The sequence below is a fragment of the Oreochromis niloticus genome, linkage group LG10, assembly GCF_001858045.2.
Source record: "Oreochromis niloticus isolate F11D_XX linkage group LG10, O_niloticus_UMD_NMBU, whole genome shotgun sequence".
In the NCBI taxonomy this organism is placed as follows: domain Eukaryota; kingdom Metazoa; phylum Chordata; class Actinopteri; order Cichliformes; family Cichlidae; genus Oreochromis; species Oreochromis niloticus.
In genome coordinates this window covers 13,861,912-13,881,654 of record NC_031975.2, presented here as the reverse complement: position 1 = coordinate 13,881,654, position 19,743 = coordinate 13,861,912, and the positions used below count along the sequence as shown (strand labels likewise).

At 42.1% G+C, this 19,743-nt stretch overlaps 3 protein-coding genes and 3 non-coding genes across 6 annotated transcripts; all 6 read left to right on the top strand.

Moving 5' to 3' along the window:
• Nucleotides 1-387: 387 nt before the first annotated feature.
• On the top strand, nucleotides 388-8,383 carry heatr6 (HEAT repeat containing 6). Its single transcript, XM_003446738.5, has 20 exons — nucleotides 388-710; nucleotides 951-1,058; nucleotides 1,911-2,051; nucleotides 2,135-2,250; nucleotides 2,449-2,563; nucleotides 2,647-2,748; nucleotides 2,843-3,007; nucleotides 3,096-3,310; nucleotides 3,418-3,592; nucleotides 3,693-3,899; nucleotides 4,698-4,797; nucleotides 4,891-5,279; nucleotides 5,360-5,482; nucleotides 5,591-5,677; nucleotides 6,278-6,412; nucleotides 6,499-6,621; nucleotides 6,737-6,861; nucleotides 6,981-7,077; nucleotides 7,194-7,398; nucleotides 7,551-8,383. Exons 1-20 carry the CDS (start codon nucleotides 417-419, stop codon nucleotides 8,159-8,161), a joined length of 3,633 nt encoding a protein of 1,210 aa, XP_003446786.1. The 5' UTR covers nucleotides 388-416; the 3' UTR covers nucleotides 8,162-8,383.
• A 1,252-nt stretch (nucleotides 8,384-9,635) lies between these two features.
• Nucleotides 9,636-14,057, top strand: ddx52 (DEAD (Asp-Glu-Ala-Asp) box polypeptide 52). Its single transcript, XM_005472204.4, has 15 exons — nucleotides 9,636-9,821; nucleotides 10,055-10,301; nucleotides 10,442-10,581; nucleotides 10,732-10,917; nucleotides 11,015-11,158; nucleotides 11,312-11,423; nucleotides 11,503-11,575; nucleotides 11,687-11,890; nucleotides 11,982-12,072; nucleotides 12,214-12,336; nucleotides 12,430-12,580; nucleotides 12,661-12,736; nucleotides 12,995-13,066; nucleotides 13,183-13,479; nucleotides 13,819-14,057. The coding sequence occupies exons 1-15, from the start codon at nucleotides 9,735-9,737 to the stop codon at nucleotides 13,853-13,855; spliced, it is 2,040 nt and encodes a 679-aa protein (XP_005472261.1). The 5' UTR covers nucleotides 9,636-9,734; the 3' UTR covers nucleotides 13,856-14,057.
• A 441-nt stretch (nucleotides 14,058-14,498) lies between these two features.
• rpl23a (ribosomal protein L23a) lies at nucleotides 14,499-17,176 on the top strand. The gene is made up of 5 exons (XM_003446824.4): nucleotides 14,499-14,638; nucleotides 15,591-15,771; nucleotides 16,027-16,203; nucleotides 16,847-16,916; nucleotides 17,108-17,176. Exons 1-5 carry the CDS (start codon nucleotides 14,569-14,571, stop codon nucleotides 17,120-17,122), a joined length of 513 nt encoding a protein of 170 aa, XP_003446872.2. The 5' UTR covers nucleotides 14,499-14,568; the 3' UTR covers nucleotides 17,123-17,176.
• On the top strand, nucleotides 15,822-15,893 carry LOC112848094 (small nucleolar RNA Z17). The gene has a single exon (XR_003222042.1). It is a non-coding gene; the product is annotated as a small nucleolar RNA Z17 (small nucleolar RNA).
• LOC112848095 (small nucleolar RNA Z17) lies at nucleotides 16,708-16,779 on the top strand. The gene has a single exon (XR_003222043.1). It is a non-coding gene; the product is annotated as a small nucleolar RNA Z17 (small nucleolar RNA).
• Nucleotides 16,963-17,031, top strand: LOC112848093 (small nucleolar RNA SNORD42). Its single transcript, XR_003222041.1, has one exon. It is a non-coding gene; the product is annotated as a small nucleolar RNA SNORD42 (small nucleolar RNA).
• Nucleotides 17,177-19,743: the final 2,567 nt, after the last annotated feature.

Sequence of the window (19,743 nt, the reverse complement as noted above, 5' to 3'; positions counted from 1 at the left end):
CGTAGCCTTTTGTCATGGTTTGCTTTCCTGTGAAAGAAATTACAGTAAAGTTAAGCACCATTTTAGAAAAAAATGAAATGCCAAATCAAACTATGTGGAAGTTAATGTCTGCCAGTGAAATTAAGTTGACTATGCATGCAGGCAAAATTTCATTTACTTAAACTAATTCAAAATTTTGAGAAATTTTGAAATTTTCGGCTTTTGGATAGCAGAAAAAATATAAATATATTATTTTATTGTATTTTTTTCAGTGGAAGAAAGAAACCTCCATACTGTACAAAACTGCTGGCGTTAAACGCTGTAAAATGGATAGTTTTGTTTTTCTGGTTTTCACCGCAGGGGGCGGTAATGAGCTAGACTCTTGGATGTGATGCTTTAAAGAAAGCCCAATAACCACCGAGGAGCTAGTAGGAGTAATGGCGGCTCAGAGCGGGTTGTCACACCCGGCTCCTGGCCGCGGTGGTGTGTCTGTTTTCCCCCCGGTGCCTCTGTCGGCTGAGGCCGCTCCGTTCACTCCCATGGAGCCGTCCGGTTGGCGGCCTGGCTCACAGTCGGAGGCCGAGAAACTGTTTTCCAACTGCGCCATAAAACTGAGAGCAATGCGAGTAGACTCGGTCCAACTCAAAGAGGAGCTCAATCTGCTCTTTGACCAACTCCTGTCCGAAAACTACAACAGGACCTTCGAGCCCGCTGTCAGCATTCGTCCAGAGGTACGGACACTCGCTTTGGACCTGTAGTCTGTTTTCAGCGACACAAACTCTATAAAAGTCTGCCGCCTCTGTATTTAGAAGCAGTTGTGGGATGAATAAACACTGAAATAGCCACCCACACACTTCAGAGCCCCGAGGATAACCATATAATCAATAAGAGACTAGCTCTAAACCAACAACTGTGACATCAGCATTTCTGTTTTTTTTCTGTGTTGGTGAGCCTCCTCATTTCCATTTCAGGATGTGTGTTCTCTGCTGAAACATGCCAGCTGTCTTGTGCCGCTGACTCAGGAGCATCTAGTCATCAAACTCTGCCAGGTTGTCCATCATCTGCTCAACCAGCTGAAGGTAACAGGTCACGCTCGTGCCACATGTACACTTTTGTATTGTTAGGACTGCTATTGTTGCACTTACACTACATGGACAAAAGTACTGGGTTGTCACTGAACTGAGGTGTTTCGTTCAGTCTCGTTGCCACAGATGAACAAAATCAAACATCTAGCCATGCATACAAGCATCCGTGAAAGAGTGGGTCGTTTTAAAGAGCTCAGTAAAGTCGAGTGTGGTACTATAACAGGATGACCGATGCCAACTAAGTGGTATTATTGTAAAGTGGAAGCAATAAATCAATAACCACAGATATCCAGACCTCAATAGGCATTAAAACTGTATATAGCTTTGAGGCATGGTTTCTATGGCCAAGCAGCTTTGCATCACCAAATATCCGACAGCATTTGGCCATCTATGAAGTTTGTTGGCCTAGGTCGATGGTTCCAGTAAAGGCATATCTTAATGCTTTACCTTATGAAGACATTTTAGACAAGTCTCCGCTTCCAGCCTGGTGGGAACAGCTTGGGGAAACTGTGCCAACTTGGGTCTGCTTCAGTGCACAAAGCAAGCTCCATAAAGGCGTGCCAGGATGAGTTTGATGTGGAAGAATACTCCAAACTGATCCAACTGTCAAACACCTTTGGGATGAACTAGAACAGAGATTCTAGCATCAGTGTCTGACTTCATAAATGCTCTGCTGGATGAGAGGACGAAATTTCCCATAGACAGTCTTGTTGAAAGCCTGTAGAGGATTCTCTTAGTAGAAGCTCTTATATCAACACAACCAACTCCATACTAACAGAATGGGATGTCATGTGTAGTTGTTGGGATATACTGCACTTACAGCCACATTTGTCTTTTATTTTTAAGGTAATAATGGATGAGCACACGCTGGATGTACTGGTGAACTATACTGCAGGTGCACTGAAGGTATGCAGTACGTGGACGCACACAGACGTCCTCCTGGCACTCTCCACTGTAGTCTATGGGAATGGACCTCAGTGCCACCAGGTAGATATTTAGTGCACTTTCCGAAAAGTGTGCCCTAACTGTTGACTATTTACATCAAGATTTTTTTATATATATATTTGTAGCACCTCAGCGACTTACTGGGTGAAGAGGGATTCCTCCTGCAGTATAGTTCTCCATCTCAGTCAAACATGGAGTTGCGCCGCGTTGCTCTTACCTGCATGGCCAACATCTGTCTCAGGTACTGCTACAACATGCTTGAGCCAGTAGCCATTTTTATCTGTGTAAACTGCAGGCTATATAAAAGCCTGGATGTAGTGTCTATAATCTGATTTCTGAAGAGATGCTTCGAATCTGGAACTCAAATGAGACGCAATTCCAGTTTCTCCATCTTTGAGCTTGTATTTGTCGCTCTAATCGTCTGCCTCTGTGCCTGCAGGATACCTGGTCAGCCGCCTTTGGATGATCAGTACAGAAGTGTGTGCTTCCGAGCCTTCCTGAAAACGCTGCAGTCAACCAAACCTCCCGACACTGATGAGCTCTACTACTGCATGGTACTGGATACTCAACAACAAACATTTAAACGAGAAACAGATTAATTCAATCGTGCTTATATAAGATGGTGTAATCTGTGCAGATGATCCAAGCAGCTCTGAAGGGACTTCAGTGTTGTCTCTCAGGTGGGAAGTGGAAATTTGGTGGAGGGGAGGAGCTCGGGTCTGTACTGGCTGCACTTAAGGTGTAAAATCTCACCACATGTGCACAATTATTATTAATTAATTAATTTTTTTGAGTTGAGTATTAATATGGAGTCCTGCTCATGTATTCTGCAGCGGCTCATGTTCCAGGGGGCTCCAGGTGTGATTGTGGAGTGGCCGGCTGTACTTTATCCAGCACCTTTACCGCAGTACGAGAGTCTCTCTGCAGCAAAAGCTGCAGAATCACCAAAATCATTAGAGCCACCAAAGGATGCCGCTGTGCCAGGAAAAGCTTCAGGGGTAAGAAGAGTGTTGATACCAGCAATGGCCATATTTAAACGCACTGAGGAACTCTGATGTTTGGTCGAATGTATTTCTCTCTCCAAAGAATAAAAAGAGGAAATCTAAAGGTAAGGGAAAGAAGATGAAAACCGAGGAGAGCAGAGGGGATGAACGAGAGGGAGATGCAGAGACTGTGCCTGCGCCTCCGAAAGGCAGGGCGGAGGAAAAACAGCCTGCCTCATTTCTCTACCCGTCCTGGAAACTAAACAGTTCTGATTCAGAATTTTCCGACCTAGAGGGCAACGCGCAGAGCAAATTAAGGTACAGAAAGTCCCTTAATAAAATATTTTTCCCCCATGCATGTGTATCTTTTAAAAGTTTCAATAGATGTTGACTTTTTTTTTTTTTTACTCTTTACACTCTTTCAGAGTGAACCACGGTCGTGTGCGTCAGGGGGCGCTGCACTGTTTGTTAGCAGTGGTGAAAGCAGTAGAGAAGAGAACTCTGTACGGTTACTGGTCTTCCTTCATCCCCGACTCTCCCATCGGGGGACCACCGCCTCTTACTCTCCTCACAATTATTCTGAAGGACCTCTCTCCAAAGGTACAACACACACACACACACACACACACACACACACACACACACTGTGCAGTTCTGGACCGATACGATTGTAACATCTCTATCTTGACCCACCTTCCAGGTGAGGTTGTGTGCACTTCAGGTGTTGTCAGCCATGCTGGATGGCTCCCGGCAGTTCCTGGCTGTGGCTGAAGATACGGCATCTCCTCGAACTTCTTACACCCCTTTCTCCTTCACGCTGGCGACTGCTATCAGAGAGCTGCACCGCACCCTCAGTCTGGCCCTGCTGGCCGAGACCTCCCCTCAGACACTCACACAGGTCATAAAGGTACGATTATTTGCTCTCCACGAACACTTTTTATCTTTCATCTCTTTCTCTTTTGGATTTCTCTTTTGGGTTACAGCTACTGTCAATATTTCTTTGTTGAAATTTAATACAAACCTGGATGTTACAGACTATAACATAATGATTATTTTTTTTCTTTCCTGTAAAAACCTATTAGGTAAACATAATTAAATTTAAACTCCATTTAATTTCAGGGGAATTACACCCTCAGTCATATAAAGTATGACTGAAAATTGATAACTTAATGAATCCATTGGGGTTTAATTACATTTATTTCATTACATGCAATATGTTCAGGTTCCAGTAATGAAATGCGCTATAATGCAAAAGTAAACAAGTATTCTAAGTGATTTTTATAGTGTTAAAAAGTTCTGAAAAGACTCTGGAATATTCTTTGAAAGTTGTGCTTTTCAAATTCAGACATAAAAATAGAATTAAGAATAAGTCTGGACAGTATTAGTGTTGTTGTTGTTGTTGTTTTTCAGTATTGAGAGAAAGCGAAAAATAAACAGAATTTGTTGTGACAATTACCAGTTTAGCTATATGGTTGCATGTTGCCTGCTAACACTTTGAATAACTTCACATACTTTTACTGTGTAAGGTCACACGTTTGCAGTCTGTGTGTGCATGTATATAAGAGGATTATTTACTGTTTGTCTTTTTTGTGGTGTTTATCAGGATGTAAATTACAATATGAGTTTCATGAGCTGAGAGAGTACTGAATTCTGACATGCATTTTTGTTATCCACACTGTAAATATCCGTCTGCTCCGTCTGTTAGTGTCTGGCCTACTTGGTAGCCAACGCTCCCTATCACCGCCTCAGACCTGGCCTGCTCACTCTGCTCTGGAAGCATATTCGTCCGTATGTGCGCCACAGAGGTCTGTATGTTGTCGGCACGCTGAAATAACTGCCAATAGGATGTAAGACACTGAAGTCTGTTACCGTCGACACAACTATCTTTCCTTCTTTAGATGTGAATGTGCGTGTGTCAGTCCTGACACTTTATGGCGCTCTGGTGACCACGCAGGCTCCTCTCCCTGAGGTGCAGCTGCTCCTCCAGCAGCCGGATCACAGCAGCAGCACCGGTGCGTTCACGCCGCAGGACTCGGGTCTCAGCTGGAGACAAAGAGACGGGGTGTCCTCACCCTCTCGTACACCAGTCACACATTCCCAGCGGAGCTCTAGCACACACTCCCCACACATTCCTCACACACCAGGGGAAGAGGACAGCCGGCGACTGTGGCTGCTGCAGCTCTGTGTGACACTAGTGACTCAACCCAGAGAGGACCAATCAGACAGCGAGGGAGTGGGAGGGGGTGCTGCTTTAGAGCCACCTCCTGTTCGACTTGAAGCTCTGCAGGTGAGCAATAACGAGCCAGACAGGAGCTCCTAACAGGCATTTCTAAAGTCTGAAGATGTTTTTAATCTCTTGTGTTTCAGGTCTTGTCTCACCTGGTGCGTGGTTACTTCCCTCTAACTCAACACTATCTGTGTGAGATTGGGCAAGTGAGCGCACGCTGTCTTGGGGAGATGGACACCTCCATACAGCTACACGGAGCAAAAGTAATGCCCTCTATACAATATAGAAGTATAAATTTAATACTCATTCTGCAACAGTACACAATAAAACAAGTATCAGATATTTAGAAATAACATCTGTCTTTTATTTAGTTGCTAGAGGAGTTTGGTTCGGGAATAATTCAGCAGTACAGAGCAGAAAACAACGTGCCTGAGAGCTCAAGGGTCCCCATAAGCCAGGTAAATGCAGATCATTTCTACACAGTGCACTACACACAGCATATGATTACAGAGGTTTAAACAAATGTGCTTCGTTCTTTTTGGACAAATCCTCATTCGCCTGTTTCAAAGATGGATTCAGCAAATTCAGGGTTAAAATCTAAGTGCTATTCTTAACATCCATATGTAACAGACAGGTTTAAAATATATATTTATGTAACGTTGTAGAGCATTTAAGCAAACCTCTTTCAGACTTTGACACTAATGTCATGTTTTCTGTCCTGATGTGCATTTCTAAGAGATTGTAAAATAATTTTTCAGAAATGTAAAACCTGAGTTTCAAAGACCCCAGAGACCTTAGATGGAAAAGTTCTTTGTACTTATAGATAACCACAGTTTCCTGAAATACTCATACTTACAGGGGTAGGGACATGATTTCATATGATTTACAGGTCGAGCACAGACTGAGAGTTAAGCTGCTGTCACTGAGGTACAGATCAGTTCTGTGCAGGCTTTAGCAACAGTAAAAGGAGGCATTAAGAACAGGTTATATTTAAAAAAAAATAAATCCTCTAATCCACATTAATGTGTGTTAATTTAATTAATCTGTGTACAATACAGGTGGTGCAGTTTTGGTCAGAAGTGTTGAGCGGCCCATTAAACCGAGCGCTGCAGAATGAGCAACATCCCACGCTGCAGGCGAGCGCCTGCGACACGCTCTCCTCCATTCTGCCGCAGGCCTTCGCACAACTGCCTGTGAGTTATCCCCTTTTATTGGACTTGTTTTTCTGCACTGGTGCTGCCGAGCTTCACGGCGCTGTATGTGTACTGTTGTTTTTAAGGACAAGACCCAGCTGATGTGCATCACTGTGCTGCTGGGACTCACCTACATTGAAAACTACCTGGTGAAGACGGCAGCCGTCAGGGCTTTGGGGATCTACGTACTGTTCCCCTGCTTGAGAGAGGTAGGTGTGCTGATCACCAGCTATGACCACAATTTACAATTTAAATCAGATATTTTGAATCCAAGATATGTAAACCTCTGGAAAAAAAATAGAAAAATAATGTTCTTCTTTTCAGGATGTCATGTTTGTGGCTGATACTGCAAACACTATCCTAGCTGCGCTCGATGATCGATCTACAAATGTGCGTGCCAAGGCTGCCTGGTCCCTCGGGAACCTCACAGACACTCTTATTGTTAATATGTAAGACAGCATGGATGTACCACACACATCATCTCGGAACAGACTGAAATCATATTAAAAGGGTAGAATAAAATATACCCAATGCCTATAAACAGTTGATCTTGTTTCTCTTTAACCAGGGAGAGTGTAGGTGTGGACTTCCAGGAAGAGTTATCAGACATGTTGCTGCTCAAGATGCTGCAGGCAGCCACGCGAGCAGCAGCAGACAAAGACAGGGTGCGAGCAGCTACACTTTCACACTCACACAAACATGCAGATTATTTTAAAACGCCCCTGAATTCATCTGTTAGATCTTGTAGCGTGTACTTACGTCCTCCCTCGATCCCTACCAGGTGAAGTCGAATGCAGTGCGCGCTCTCGGGAATCTGCTTCATTTCCTGCGGCAGAGTCAGATGACCAGGCCTGCGTTCCAGCAGCCGCTGGAAGATGCAGTGCGTGCTCTGGTTAAAACGGTCCAATCAGAGGCTACGATGAAGGTCAGATGGAACGCCTGTTATGCTTTGGGAAATGCTTTCAGAAACCCCGCCTTGCCGCTAGGTAAGTTTTTAACCACAGGGCTGTAAACACATCATACATTGTCAGTGTTATGCATTACATTTGAAAGAGGCTGCTGTGCAAAATGTCTCCAGCAGTGATTCATTTGGATTTCAGTTTTTTTGAAAAGCTGCTCATGTCCATCTTTTCATCAGACTCAGCCGCCTGGTCTCACGAAGCGTTCTCTGCGCTCTGCCATGTTGTTACTTCCTGTAAGAACTTTAAAGTGCGGATCAAATCTGCCGCTGCCCTTGCAGTTCCCGCCCACCGCGGCTGCTATGGAGACACAGAGCGGTTCACCCGTGTGTGGCGCTCCCTCGCGACAGCTCTTGAGAACAGCGAAGACACCAACGACTTCTTGGAGTACCGCTACAGCGCCAGCCTGCGACACACACTCTCTCAGGCTCTCTTGCACCTGCTCAGCGTAAGCCAGTCACAGGACATGCTCGGGCTCAGCGCGTCGCTGGCCAGCGAGGAGGGGACAGGCATAAGAGAGCATTTGATAAAGTACCTCCGAGCAGAGGAAGGAGGAGGAGAGGAGGCAGAGAAGGATATAAGGGGGGAAAGTTTGCACCCTCGGGAGAGAATTGGAAGTGTGGAGCAGATTTTGATCAGGATAAAGGGGTTAAAGGTGGAAGGGGAGGAGGAGAGGGGTAAGGAGATGGTGATTCATTTCCTGGAGGATTTAATAAAGATTTGTGAAGAGACTTGGAAAAACACCCAAACTAACAGAGAGGTGACTGAAAGCAAAGCGGATCATATATGAACTGCTGGGCAGTGATTTATGACTGATAATGTTGAACATCTGTTCAAAGATATTTTAAATCTGATTAAATACAAATAAACATTTGCAAGAAGTAAAAGAATAAATTGAATCCTGTGTATTGATCTGATGCATTTACACTACTTAGGTCATGCCTAGTTAGAGGATGATTGTGGCTTTGTAGTTTTTTAATATGATTAAAGATTTTTAAGTGTAAACATGTAATTCCCTGGAGTCTGGCTTTGTTAAACTATAAAAACTTTCTTTTGAAACATGTTGCCAAGAAATGTACTGAACTGAAGCCTTCAGTTGATCCAAAATGTTCCAGAGAGGGAGGGAGAGAGAGCACATTTCTCCCATATTGGCTTCTCTTCACTGGCTCCCTGTTAAATCCAGATTCAAATTTCGATTTCTTCTCCTCACATACTAGGTCTTAAATAATCAGGCCCCGTCTTACAGACCTATAATGCTCCAATAGAGCACTTAGCTCTGAGATGCAGGCTTACTTGTGGTTCTTAGGATATTTAAAAGTAGAAAGGGAGTCTTCAGCTTTCAGGCCCCTCTTCTGTGGAACCAGCTCTCAGTTTGGATTCAGGAGACAGGCATCCTCTCTGCTTTTAAGATTCGGGCTGGATCAGGCTGCTGGGGGTTTTGCATGATTCACTAAGCATTTCTTCTTCGCACTGTGTGTTTACACACCACTCTGTATTTAATCATTAATCTCTGGCTCTCTTCCATAGTGTACTTTTTGTTTTGTCTTCCTCTCCCTCACCCCTAGCCAGTTGCAGCAGATGGCCACCCTTTCCTGAGCCTGATTCTACTGGAGGTTTCTTGCTGTTAAAAGGGAGCTTTTCCTACCCACTGTCGCCAAGTGCTTACTCATCGGGGCATCCTTTGATAGCTTACCATTTGATACCTTAAAAGTTAAAGTACCTAAAGCAAACTTGTGATTTGATGTTACATAAAAAAAATTGAATTGCTACTTTGGGTCACCATCCACCATTAAATGTTGCTGCTGCTGCAAAAATCAGAATGAATGAGATACGCTCTACTCTAAAATTTCATCAAAAACAGTCTTGTGCAGAAGTGTTAGTTTTTAGTCCACTTCAAGATATCAGGAGAGCATCTTGATTATATTCCTCAGAATGAGTGGCAATTGCTTTGAACAGCTGCTCACAACACTATGGAAGTAAAACAGTAGAGTTAGTACTTTCAGATTGTTGAATCATGTTAATCTGTTAGCATCACTTTCACAGGTCACGCAGTCGTATGTTTATGAATTGTAACAAACACACAAAAGAATAAACAAAATCCTTGAAGTAACAACTCCTACACAATTTTCTTCTAAATAGGCCAGAATCGGGAGAATATGGTTTATGACTGATAAGCCCACATAATTATATATATGTGTGTGTGTGTATATGTATATATATAAATAACATACAAAAGGATAATTAGTGTAGTTGCCTCACTCGCTGTAACACTCACAGCCCACAGGGGGCGCCAGAGGCGAGAGGTGGATGATCTGGATGTTGATTAGTGATGCCTGGTCGGGGCACACCACGCTGTTGTAGAAATGGACGCGTTCGAGTTGTTTCGGAAACTCGGAGTTGGAGCTAAATTTGACCTGAAGAGGTTTGGTCAGGACGCCGCTCGGTTTAAGGTAAGCTTTATAGTGTAGCTGATGACGTACTGGATGAAAACTGCGAATGGTTAACAGCAGCATGAACTATGGTTTAATGCATTTTAGCTAACCGAGTTTTGCTGTCCTGCTTGTGTAGCAGTTTAACGTTTTAGGGAAGTCGTTGTGCTTAATACATGTATTTGAAGAATAGTACAACCGTAACACTCACACATACATGTACACACACGTTTGTGTATCGTTTTATTTTGTAGCCCGTGAGGAGTCACGCAGAAGAAGCTTCTCCCGATCCTCTCTCTGCGATTGATTATTTTGCCACAGCCAATGGAGCCCAGAGCTGGACCCAGGCACAGGAGGAAGAGGAGGGCAGGGAAGAACATGAGGGAAGTGAAGATGGAGATTCCGACATAGGAGGCAAAAGAAAGCGCAAAGAGGAGGAGAGAGATGTGAGGACCAAAAAGAAGAAGAAAAAGACCAAAAGCAACCAAGTGGAGGTGAAAGGTAAAGAAGCAGTAGTAGTAAAGGATGCAGTTTTTAAGTGTTCACTATGGAAACCTTGTATTACAAAAATATCGAGTGACATTTAGAATGAACACGATCTAGCTGTTCACTCCTGTTTGATGTCTTCTGTCTGACTGAAGCTGGCGGTGAACTGCTGAAAGAGACGCAGGGAACTGGCATCACCTGGACCTCCTCTTTGGACAGAAAGATCCAAAACCTCCCGAGTGATGGGAAGGAGAAATCTTCAATGAAGAGGCTGAAGCATCTTCATCAGGAAAAGGTCCTCACTGAGCTACATCTTATAGCACAAAGAAGTAAAATAAAGAGATTCTGCAAAATTTTAAAACTGCTTCTTAGTGGTGAAATGCTCTGCAGAGCTACTGCTATCCCCCCATCCGCCATCAAATAAAGTATTTCTCTTTCATTCTAGGTCAATCGTATTCGCGCCCAAAACCGCATAAATGTGCACGGCTGTGACATACCTGACCCTGTGTGCACATTCGAGGAGCTGCAGTCCGAGTATCGCCTCAACCCGCGTGTCCTTCAGAACCTTAGAGACGCCGGACTGAGTTCCCCAACGCCGATACAGATGCAGGCGATGCCCCTCATGATGCATGTAAGCACGCACGCTCGTTCTCATTTCTTTGGTTTGGGATTAGTTCACAGACGATGATTTTCTGAGGGTTTCACTCTTGGTTTGGTTTGTCTGTCAGGGTCGGGAGCTGCTGGCCTGCGCTCCCACGGGATCTGGGAAGACTTTGGCTTTCTGTCTCCCACTGCTCGCTCAGCTGCAGCAGCCAGCCAATCAGGGCTTCAGAGGTGTGATCATCTCCCCAACCAGAGAGCTGGCCAGCCAGGTATGCAGCATAAATTAGAAAGTGATCCTTTTAAAAAGTAAGGAGGCCTTTCCTGCTATGAACGACAGCAGCTGGTGATAGATAAAGGATGATAAGGGACTGACTTCCTGTGTTTTCAGCAGTGTTTGGTCATTGTTGTTGAATTGTGTTCAGACCTACAGAGAGCTACTCCGTCTGTCAGAGGGAGTCGGATTTAGAGTTCACATCATAGACAAAGCGTCACTAGCGGCTAAGAAATACGGACCACGGTCAAACAAAAAATACGGTAAGAGATCGTTGGCTCATAGGGGATGAAAAATAAGTAAATCTCACTGGCTTTTAACTCCCAACGTTTCTGTGTGCAGATATACTCGTCAGTACTCCAAACAGACTCATCTTCCTTCTCAAGCAGGATCCTCCAGCTATCGACCTCAGCAGGTGACATTTGATCTGCTCCACTCTGATGGTTTTTGTGTGTCATACCCACTCTATTTGTTACTTTAAAAAAAAAGAAGACAGATGGACGATGTTCTGCGTGTTGCTTTTCAGTGTGGAGTGGCTGATTGTCGATGAGTCCGATAAGCTGTTTGAAGACGGCAAGACGGGCTTCAGGGAGCAGCTGGCCACCATTTTTCTGGCCTGCTCCGGTCCAAAGGTGCGCAGGGCTTTCTTCAGCGCCACTTGCACGGCAGATGTAGAACAGTGGTGCCGCCTGAACCTCGATAACCTGGTTTCTGTAAACATCGGGCACAGGTACGGCTCTAGCTGAAGAACTGCTTACTGCAACAAATTCATGCCTTCTTTTTTTTGTCACAATAGAAACATGGGTGTTTCATCTTTTTAGAAATACAGCTGTGGATACGGTAGATCAGCAGCTGCTGTTTGTCGGGACAGAGAATGGCAAGCTTGTGGCCATGAGGGATATCATCAAAAAGGTAAGGAACTTACTTGATTTCAAAGAGAACAGATTTATTAGTGGTTATCGCATAAACATCCGTTTAAATCATTTCTAATTTCTGATTATTTTATCTTACAAGCTGAGATAAAATAAAAGAGTCCTCTTTTCTGTGTTTCAGGGCTTCCTGCCGCCCATGCTGGTGTTTGTTCAGACTATAGAAAGGGCACGGGAGCTTTTCCATGAGCTGGTGTATGAAGGCATCAACGTGGATGTAATCCATGCAGACCGCACACAGCAGCAGGTACATCAACACACCTACCACTCCTATCATTTATTTCTGTTTCAGTTTATTTATTGAGTGCTCTCATCCTCATCGTTTGGTCCTATGTGTCAGAGAGACAACGTGGTGAACAGTTTCCGCTCCGGGAAGATTTGGGTGTTGATCTGCACTGCTCTGCTCGCCAGAGGAATTGACTTCAAAGGCGTAAACCTCGTGCTCAACTACGACTTCCCTACCAGCGCTGTGGAGTACATCCATCGCATTGGTTGGTTTGGACAGTGATCCACAAATAATCAGCCTGTTTCCACTTCATCTTTGATGTGTATCACTCTCTGTGTCTGTCAGGTCGTACTGGGAGAGCTGGACATCAGGGGAAGGCCGTCACCTTCTTCACAGAGAATGACAAACCTCTGTTGCGCAGGTAGGAAAATAGCAAATTGAGTTAGTTTTTTTTATTGATGTTTTATAACTGTAAATACTTCTTTATTCAAACCCATATCCAGCTGTTAAGACACAATTTCTCTATCGTTGGTGTTGCTTTTTTAATAACATAATTTCACTGCAACACAACAATTGCAAGTTTAGGTCACTTCTTGCCATTAATTTATTTTTAAAACACCCTGAATTTAAATACTGAGCCTGTAGTTTTTCTTTTTTTTCCTATGCTTCTCTCTAACAGCATTGCTAATGTTATAAAACAAGCGGGCTGTCCTGTACCAGACTACATGGTTGGTTTCAAGAAAATACACAGGTAACAAAGCTCCATGTTTGCCTGCACATTTACAGAAATGTTTCCTTTGATTTAATGCTTAATTGCTCCCTGTTGAGTTTTGGTAAGAGCGGTCTGGTCGTTATCTTTTTGTTTAGCAAAGTAAAGCGGAGACTTGAGAAGAAACCTCCCAAGAGAAGCACCATTTGCACAACTCCTCGCTTCTTAATGAAGACCAAAGGCAAAGATCAGAAAAAAGGAAACAAGCGAGCAGCGAGTGGAGAGCAGAAAGGAGAAAACAGAGCTCAAACAACATTGCAGAAGGAGAAAGAGGAAAAGAAGACAAAAGGACAGGGGCTGAAGAAAGGAAATAAAACACAGAAAGAAGGAAAAGAAAAACACAAGAAAGTGTCTCAGAAAACAACATCAGAGACTTCAGGAACCAAGTTACAAAAGTAAGGAGGTGGGGAGGGCTTTCATGCACATTTATCGAGTCCAATAAACTACAAACTGCAATCATATCAAACTCTGTTATGTAAAAAAAGAAAATACATATATGATAAATGACCCTACACACAACATAAATACAATTTTCTTAGCATACCATTAGAGTGAAAATCTGAAAAGTTGAAAGTAGGAAACATTATTGTCAAATATATTACAGAGGCATGTATGGAGCCATAAATTGAAGCCACTTGAATTCACTTGAGATAAAAGGGTTCAACATTTGGTGCAATTTGAGGATGGTAATTAAAAATATTTCTAATATTCATTCATTCTTTCTTCTTCAACAGGAAAAAGGGGAAGAAAACTAAGCTGAAGGCAAACTAGAGGAGTGCGATGCAGATGGACTGATGAGAAGATGGATTTGCAGTCTGATTTATTGCCAACCTTTACATTTGTGCTTTGTAATATGAGAGTATAAAATAAACTTTTATATATGTATAAACTTTTTTTGGCATTTTATTACATTTGCTTACCTGACTGAACATAATTTGTATATTTGTTAATAAAGATGATGACTGTGAAAGTACATTAAACAGCAACTGGGTATTTTTGATTAGAAATAAACTATAAACTGTAAGTTATTCTACTATTGAAGGCCAGCTATGACGGACTGTGCCCTAAAATGTTTAATTTCATCACACCATTTCTGGTCAATCCTTCACCAGACTTTGTTAGTGTTGGATTAACACTTTAAGGGTAACTTAAAAAAATGGGTATTCATACACAGAGATATAATAACTGTATGTTATTAAATCAGGCGAAATTTCTTTATAAATATAAATTTCTTTATATATAAAATTTGAAATAAATTTCTTGCCAGTCTAAACTGTTGAAACCTAACTGAAACCTAATTTCTTCAATAATTGCACATACAGCACTGTAACAACAGTCTGGTGCTTAAAGTTACGTAATTTTTTTTCATGAATTTATATAAAGAAAGAAAAGAAGTATTTTCGTAGCAACGTGATAGCAAAAAAGCAAATGCATGGGATCTGGTTTCCTAACTATCGCGATACATTTGCTATGAGATCTCGCCCATGCAATATACTGCAGGAAACCCCGTTCAGTCTTCCTTTCTCAACATGGCACCGAAGGTGAAGAAGGAAGGTTCGTGAATCTAGCAGTTTTGAATGAATAAATCGTATATTTTAGTTGAATTGGTGCCTCTATTTGTACCGTATGTGTACGGTATGAAGGAATATAGTGAAAGTGTTTTGTTTGAGCTCAGGTTATTGCTGTCAGAGCTGTAAATATGTGGATATCTCAAGAGTGTGGGTCCGGCATGTAGTCTGTAACGTGATGCTGGCTAAGCTAAGCTAAATCAAGCCGCTGTTGATGAAATCGCATGTATTTACAGTTACATTTACTTAATGTTTTCTTGTTAAGTCGTCTCTTATGGACAAGGCTTAGCTAGTTCATCTTATTATGGCTTCATTAACTCAGATATGTCTGCGGATTAGGTGTTTTCGATCATGTTAGCAATGGCCTTAGCTTAGCAGGCTTTAAAACGTTGCATTAGCAACGCGTGAGAGCATCTCTAAATTTCTTTGATGTTATTGAAATTCTGACTGTTGAAGTTTTAGCTGTTGTAGTCAGCGATACTTCCTGTAACGTAAAAAATCCTGAGAGTGTGTTGGTGTGCTAGTAATCTGCCTCCTGGGTATTAATACTGTGTGGATGCCAGATATGGTTGTATGCATACTGAGCAGTAAGAAGTAAACTCCCATGTCTTTTAATCACATGGATCTTAAGATCATATGATTCATTGTAAATACTGACTACCTTTGAAATAGCTGTGAGGCAGATCCATTCAGCTTCATTTGTATATGATGCTTATTTTAGTATTTGTGTCAGTGTAAATGTGGATTTCACTGGATCAGCTACAACTCATTACAGAATTCAGTAGATGACCTGCTATGTACATTGAGTCAAGTATGTGGGCCACAGGTTGACTTGGCAGTGCTGTGATATTTTCCAAAGTGTTCTTTGCCATATTGACAAAGCCTAGAATAATGAACAGCTGTCTAATAGTGGTAACTTTCTTTTCCCCCAATCATAGCTGTCCCTGCCAAGACTGAGGCCAAGTCGAAGGCTCTGAAGGCCAAGAAGGCTGTGCTGAAAGGCGTACACAGCCACAGGAAGAAGAAAGTCAGGACTTCTCCCACCTTCCGTCGCCCTAAAACCCTCCGTCTCCGCAGACAGCCCAAATATCCCCGCAAGAGTGCTCCTCGCAGGAACAAGTGAGTTGCAAACAGTGCACGCAGGTCACAAACGAACATGAGCGGACATTGGTGCATATGATGGTAATAGCGATCAAAGTATGAAAAAGCATGATTCCAGTTTTTTAAACTTCTGATGCACCAATCTGATATTTTTTTAAACATATTTGTAGTGAGGTGTAGTGAATAAGCAGTTAACAATTAATTATATTGTAGAGACTTTGAGATTAAGTGAGGACCTCTGACCAAAAAACTTGTGTGCATTTTATTTTATAGGTTGGATCACTATGCCATCATCAAGTTCCCCTTGACAACAGAGTCTGCTATGAAGAAAATTGAAGATAACAACACACTTGTGTTCATTGTGGATGTCAAGGCCAACAAACATCAGATCAAGCACGCTGTCAAGAAGCTGTATGACATTGACGTCGCCAAAGTCAACACACTCATCAGGTAGAAATCCTCACACAGGCTGAGCTGAAAGCCAACTTCACACAGACCTTTTCAGTCCTTTACACTTTCCCATGAAGGAAGCATTGACTTCATATGTGCAGATCACATGCTGTGCAAGTATCTGGATAAATAAGACATTTAAGTGGATGTGCTGAAAACATGACAAGACAAACCAACACATTAGGATATTACAGGAAGATTCCCAACCGATGTTATTGTGGGGGGTTGGGGGTTTAATGTGGCCCTTTCTACCCATTAATTTTGTGTAGCATTGACATGACAGTGGAGGGGTGTGTGTATATTTTTTTTTTTGGCCTTCTAGTAAATGGTTTGTCTGATATCTGTCCACCTATGTCCCAGTAATCACATTACACTCACCTGGGGATGGCACTGGGCTCCCATTGGTGAAAACCTTGTTTTACTTTTAAGTGTAGGTGATTTTTGCCCAAGCCGAATGAGTCTTTATTCAATTTGCCATATCTGACAGACAATAACAGCCAATTTGGTGCACATGATGGTAATAGCGATCAAAGTATGAAAAAGCATGATTCCAGTTTTTTAAACTTCTGATGCACCAATCTAAAAAAACCTTCTAAACATGTTTGTAGTGAGCAGTAGTGAATAAACATGCTTTCATGTGCAGGCCTGATGGTGAGAAGAAGGCGTACGTCCGTCTCGCACCTGATTACGATGCGTTGGATGTTGCAAACAAGGTGAGCCTTTATTCAGGGGTTGACTTTATGAAGCTAAATCAGTCATCTGCATGTGATGTAAACTTTATATTTGCTCTGAATGTCTGTGATGCATTCAAAGGAACCACTGATGCAAAACAGTGCAGATACAGATGTGTCGACTCTGTTGATGAACATTGTGTAATTAATATCCTTTTTTATTTTATTTGCAGATTGGCATCATCTAAACAGCAGTTCAAGAGACTTGTGGAATAAAAATAAATATTTGTATAAACAAGCTGTCCAGTCGTCTTGTGTGTTTTTTGAAGCGTCATTTACACTTTTGACAAATACTTGAGTTATTGTAATTATGATTCAGTTAAGCTGTGGAAATACTGCTCCATCCTGAAAGTGAAATGTGTGCACTTTTCTCCAGCATATAAAATAATCAGTGCTTATCTAAGAGTTTACATTTAATTATCAACCTGTGAGCGAGTGGCTGTGATCCCTTTTTTTCTTTTTCATGCAAACACACAAATTTGATATCAATTTCTAATTTTAGTTTTTTTAGTACAAATTTCAGTGCTTTGATAACAATGAGAACCTGCTAAATTTATTAGTTTAAGCTCTCCTGATAGCCAGTTTGAGATTATTGACTGTATTTACACAGTTCATATACACCATCTACACTAGTGACTGCACCTTGCATCCCAAAAACCGATCCCGCTCCCATATCCATAAATGGGTGACTACATGGAGAGGGTGTCCTCCTTTAAGTTCCTTAGGTCCTCAAATATGTGGGTACCATCTTGGACCACAAACACAAAAGCCCTGGTGAAGAAAGCCCAGCAGCACCTCCCATTTCCTGAGGGTTCTGAGATATAACAGGCTGCAAACTGACCTACTAGTGTTCTTCTATCGAGCCACAATCGAGAGTGTGCCGGTGCACGCTATCCCCGTGTGATACGCTGGTTGCATAACAGCCGATAAAAAGAGACTAAAGAGGGTCATCAGAACTGCAGAGAAGGTGATCGGCTGTCCACTCTCCACCCTGGACTCCATTGCTGGCTCTAGATGTCGCTCCAGAGCCTGGGTAATTATAAAAGACCACCTCCATCCTAACCACCACCTCTTCAACATCCTGCCCTCAGGAAAAAGGTTCAGATCCATTAGGTGCAAAACCAATAGACCAAAGAACAGCTTTTACCTGTGGGCTGTCAGAACCATAAATGCAAATTAAGAGTTTTTTACAATCATTCTGTTGCTCCTACTTGCTATTTATTATGTTGTTTTGTGTGTGTGTTTCTTTTTGTTTCCGTGCAATATTTTGGCAGATGTGCAATTTCCATCCCTCAACGACCATAGCCCCTTCCACCCTTATTTATTATTTATTGTATTGTATTACGATGCCCTTGTACACACCCCTACAATGCTTCCTGTAACCCAAACATTGCATATATAGTGTACATAGTGTTCTTATATTGTTTTTCTTCTTCTCTCTTGTATATCGTTTTCTTTACTTTCACGCCTTTGTAGCCTTACTACCTAATTTCCCTGTACAAGCAACTGTACGCTGACAAAAGTTCTAAGCTCTGATATGTGTAAATTAGAGCTAATGTGTTTTTTAGTTGATGCGACTGTTGAACCAAGTTCCAGGTAAACTGGTCTCATACCAGCAGACTGTAATGTGAAAACTTTTGATAGGAAACACCCCTACTGACGTTACAAATAATAATTTCTATTTAATTTCTCTATAGTAATCTTATTACTTTAGTATGTAGAAAATCATTAATTGTAGCTAGTTGAATGGTTCATCATTTATACCTTGGTGTCACAGCTGTGTTTGTGAAAGCTTCTTTTCCCCCCCCTCTTCCTAAAACTAAACTGAATGTGACAGGCAGGTTTTATAATAAATTTGACTACAGATGACAGGATTCTTGAGAGTGTGAACTTCACCATGAGCAGCACGCTCAGTGAACGCCATGAATCCCAGAAGCATGTTTGCAGAGCCAAAGTCCCACAGACTCACTCTGGAAATCAGTTTTTCTGTGTCTGGTCTATACAGAAATATTACACTTGAAAAGCACATCATGGTGACAATTTATTTCTATGTCTAAACAGGACAATATGCTATTTGAACAATTACACCTTCTTTAGCCATGAATTTGACAATATTTAGTTTTTAATCAATTATTTGATTTGTTGCATTATTTATTGTTTTGTCATGCTGACCACTTATGCTGAAGAGACTGAGGACATGTCATGAAAGTCTTGCCAAAGGTGTAAGCTAACACTAGTGACAAAACATTGGCACATGCAAGTTTACTGAAATGTATGAAGACTACTTTTAAAAGCTCTTTAAGCTGTCGTTTTTGTGAATACAGTACATAAAGTCAACATCTAATGTGTCCTAATGTTAAATGTCAGAAAATCAATTTTAAGACATCCTGCATCCTCAAACTGGATATTTCTGCAGAATGACCCTGCACCAAGTGTCTGCACATAGCTTTGGTTAATTTTCTGTGAAAGCATACACAAATCATTTCTCTCAATAAATCACCTGTCATTTTCATGACTTCAGCTCTGATTGCAGTCCTGCTGTGTGATTGTTCTTAGTGATGTGCAGCAGCAGCTTTGTAAGGTGATAAGTGTGATCTATGCCATCTGTAATTGTTCCTGTCACCAGACAATCACAGTCCTTGCATTACTTGTGTATTGAAAGCATCAACCTACCTACTGTACATGGCTCCCCTGTAATCATCTGATGCAGTTTCTATTTGTGGCTTAATTTAAAGAGTGAACATATGGTGGGGGTACGTCTATCACAGGGCAGCTTGCACTGACACTTTCTTTGGCACATGCAGGTTAA

What these genes read in the sequence shown, in the direction of transcription:
- ddx52 (XM_005472204.4), top strand. Translation starts at nt 9,735, where the DNA reads ATGGACGCGTTCGAGTTGTTTCGGAAACTCGGAGTTGGAGCTAAATTT. An exon ending in CCAGAGAGCTGGCCAGCCAG is followed by an intron (nt 11,159 to 11,311) that starts GTATGCAGCATA and finishes AATTGTGTTCAG; the next exon opens with ACCTACAGAGAGCTACTCCG. An exon ending in ACGGTCAAACAAAAAATACG is followed by an intron (nt 11,424 to 11,502) that starts GTAAGAGATCGT and finishes TTCTGTGTGCAG; the next exon opens with ATATACTCGTCAGTACTCCA.
- heatr6 (XM_003446738.5), top strand. Translation starts at nt 417, where the DNA reads ATGGCGGCTCAGAGCGGGTTGTCACACCCGGCTCCTGGCCGCGGTGGT. An exon ending in ATGGACCTCAGTGCCACCAG is followed by an intron (nt 2,052 to 2,134) that starts GTAGATATTTAG and finishes ATATATTTGTAG; the next exon opens with CACCTCAGCGACTTACTGGG. An exon ending in CAGCAGCAGACAAAGACAGG is followed by an intron (nt 7,078 to 7,193) that starts GTGCGAGCAGCT and finishes GATCCCTACCAG; the next exon opens with GTGAAGTCGAATGCAGTGCG.
- rpl23a (XM_003446824.4), top strand. Translation starts at nt 14,569, where the DNA reads ATGCAATATACTGCAGGAAACCCCGTTCAGTCTTCCTTTCTCAACATG. An exon ending in ACCGAAGGTGAAGAAGGAAG is followed by an intron (nt 14,639 to 15,590) that starts GTTCGTGAATCT and finishes CCCCAATCATAG; the next exon opens with CTGTCCCTGCCAAGACTGAG. An exon ending in AGTGCTCCTCGCAGGAACAA is followed by an intron (nt 15,772 to 16,026) that starts GTGAGTTGCAAA and finishes TTTATTTTATAG; the next exon opens with GTTGGATCACTATGCCATCA.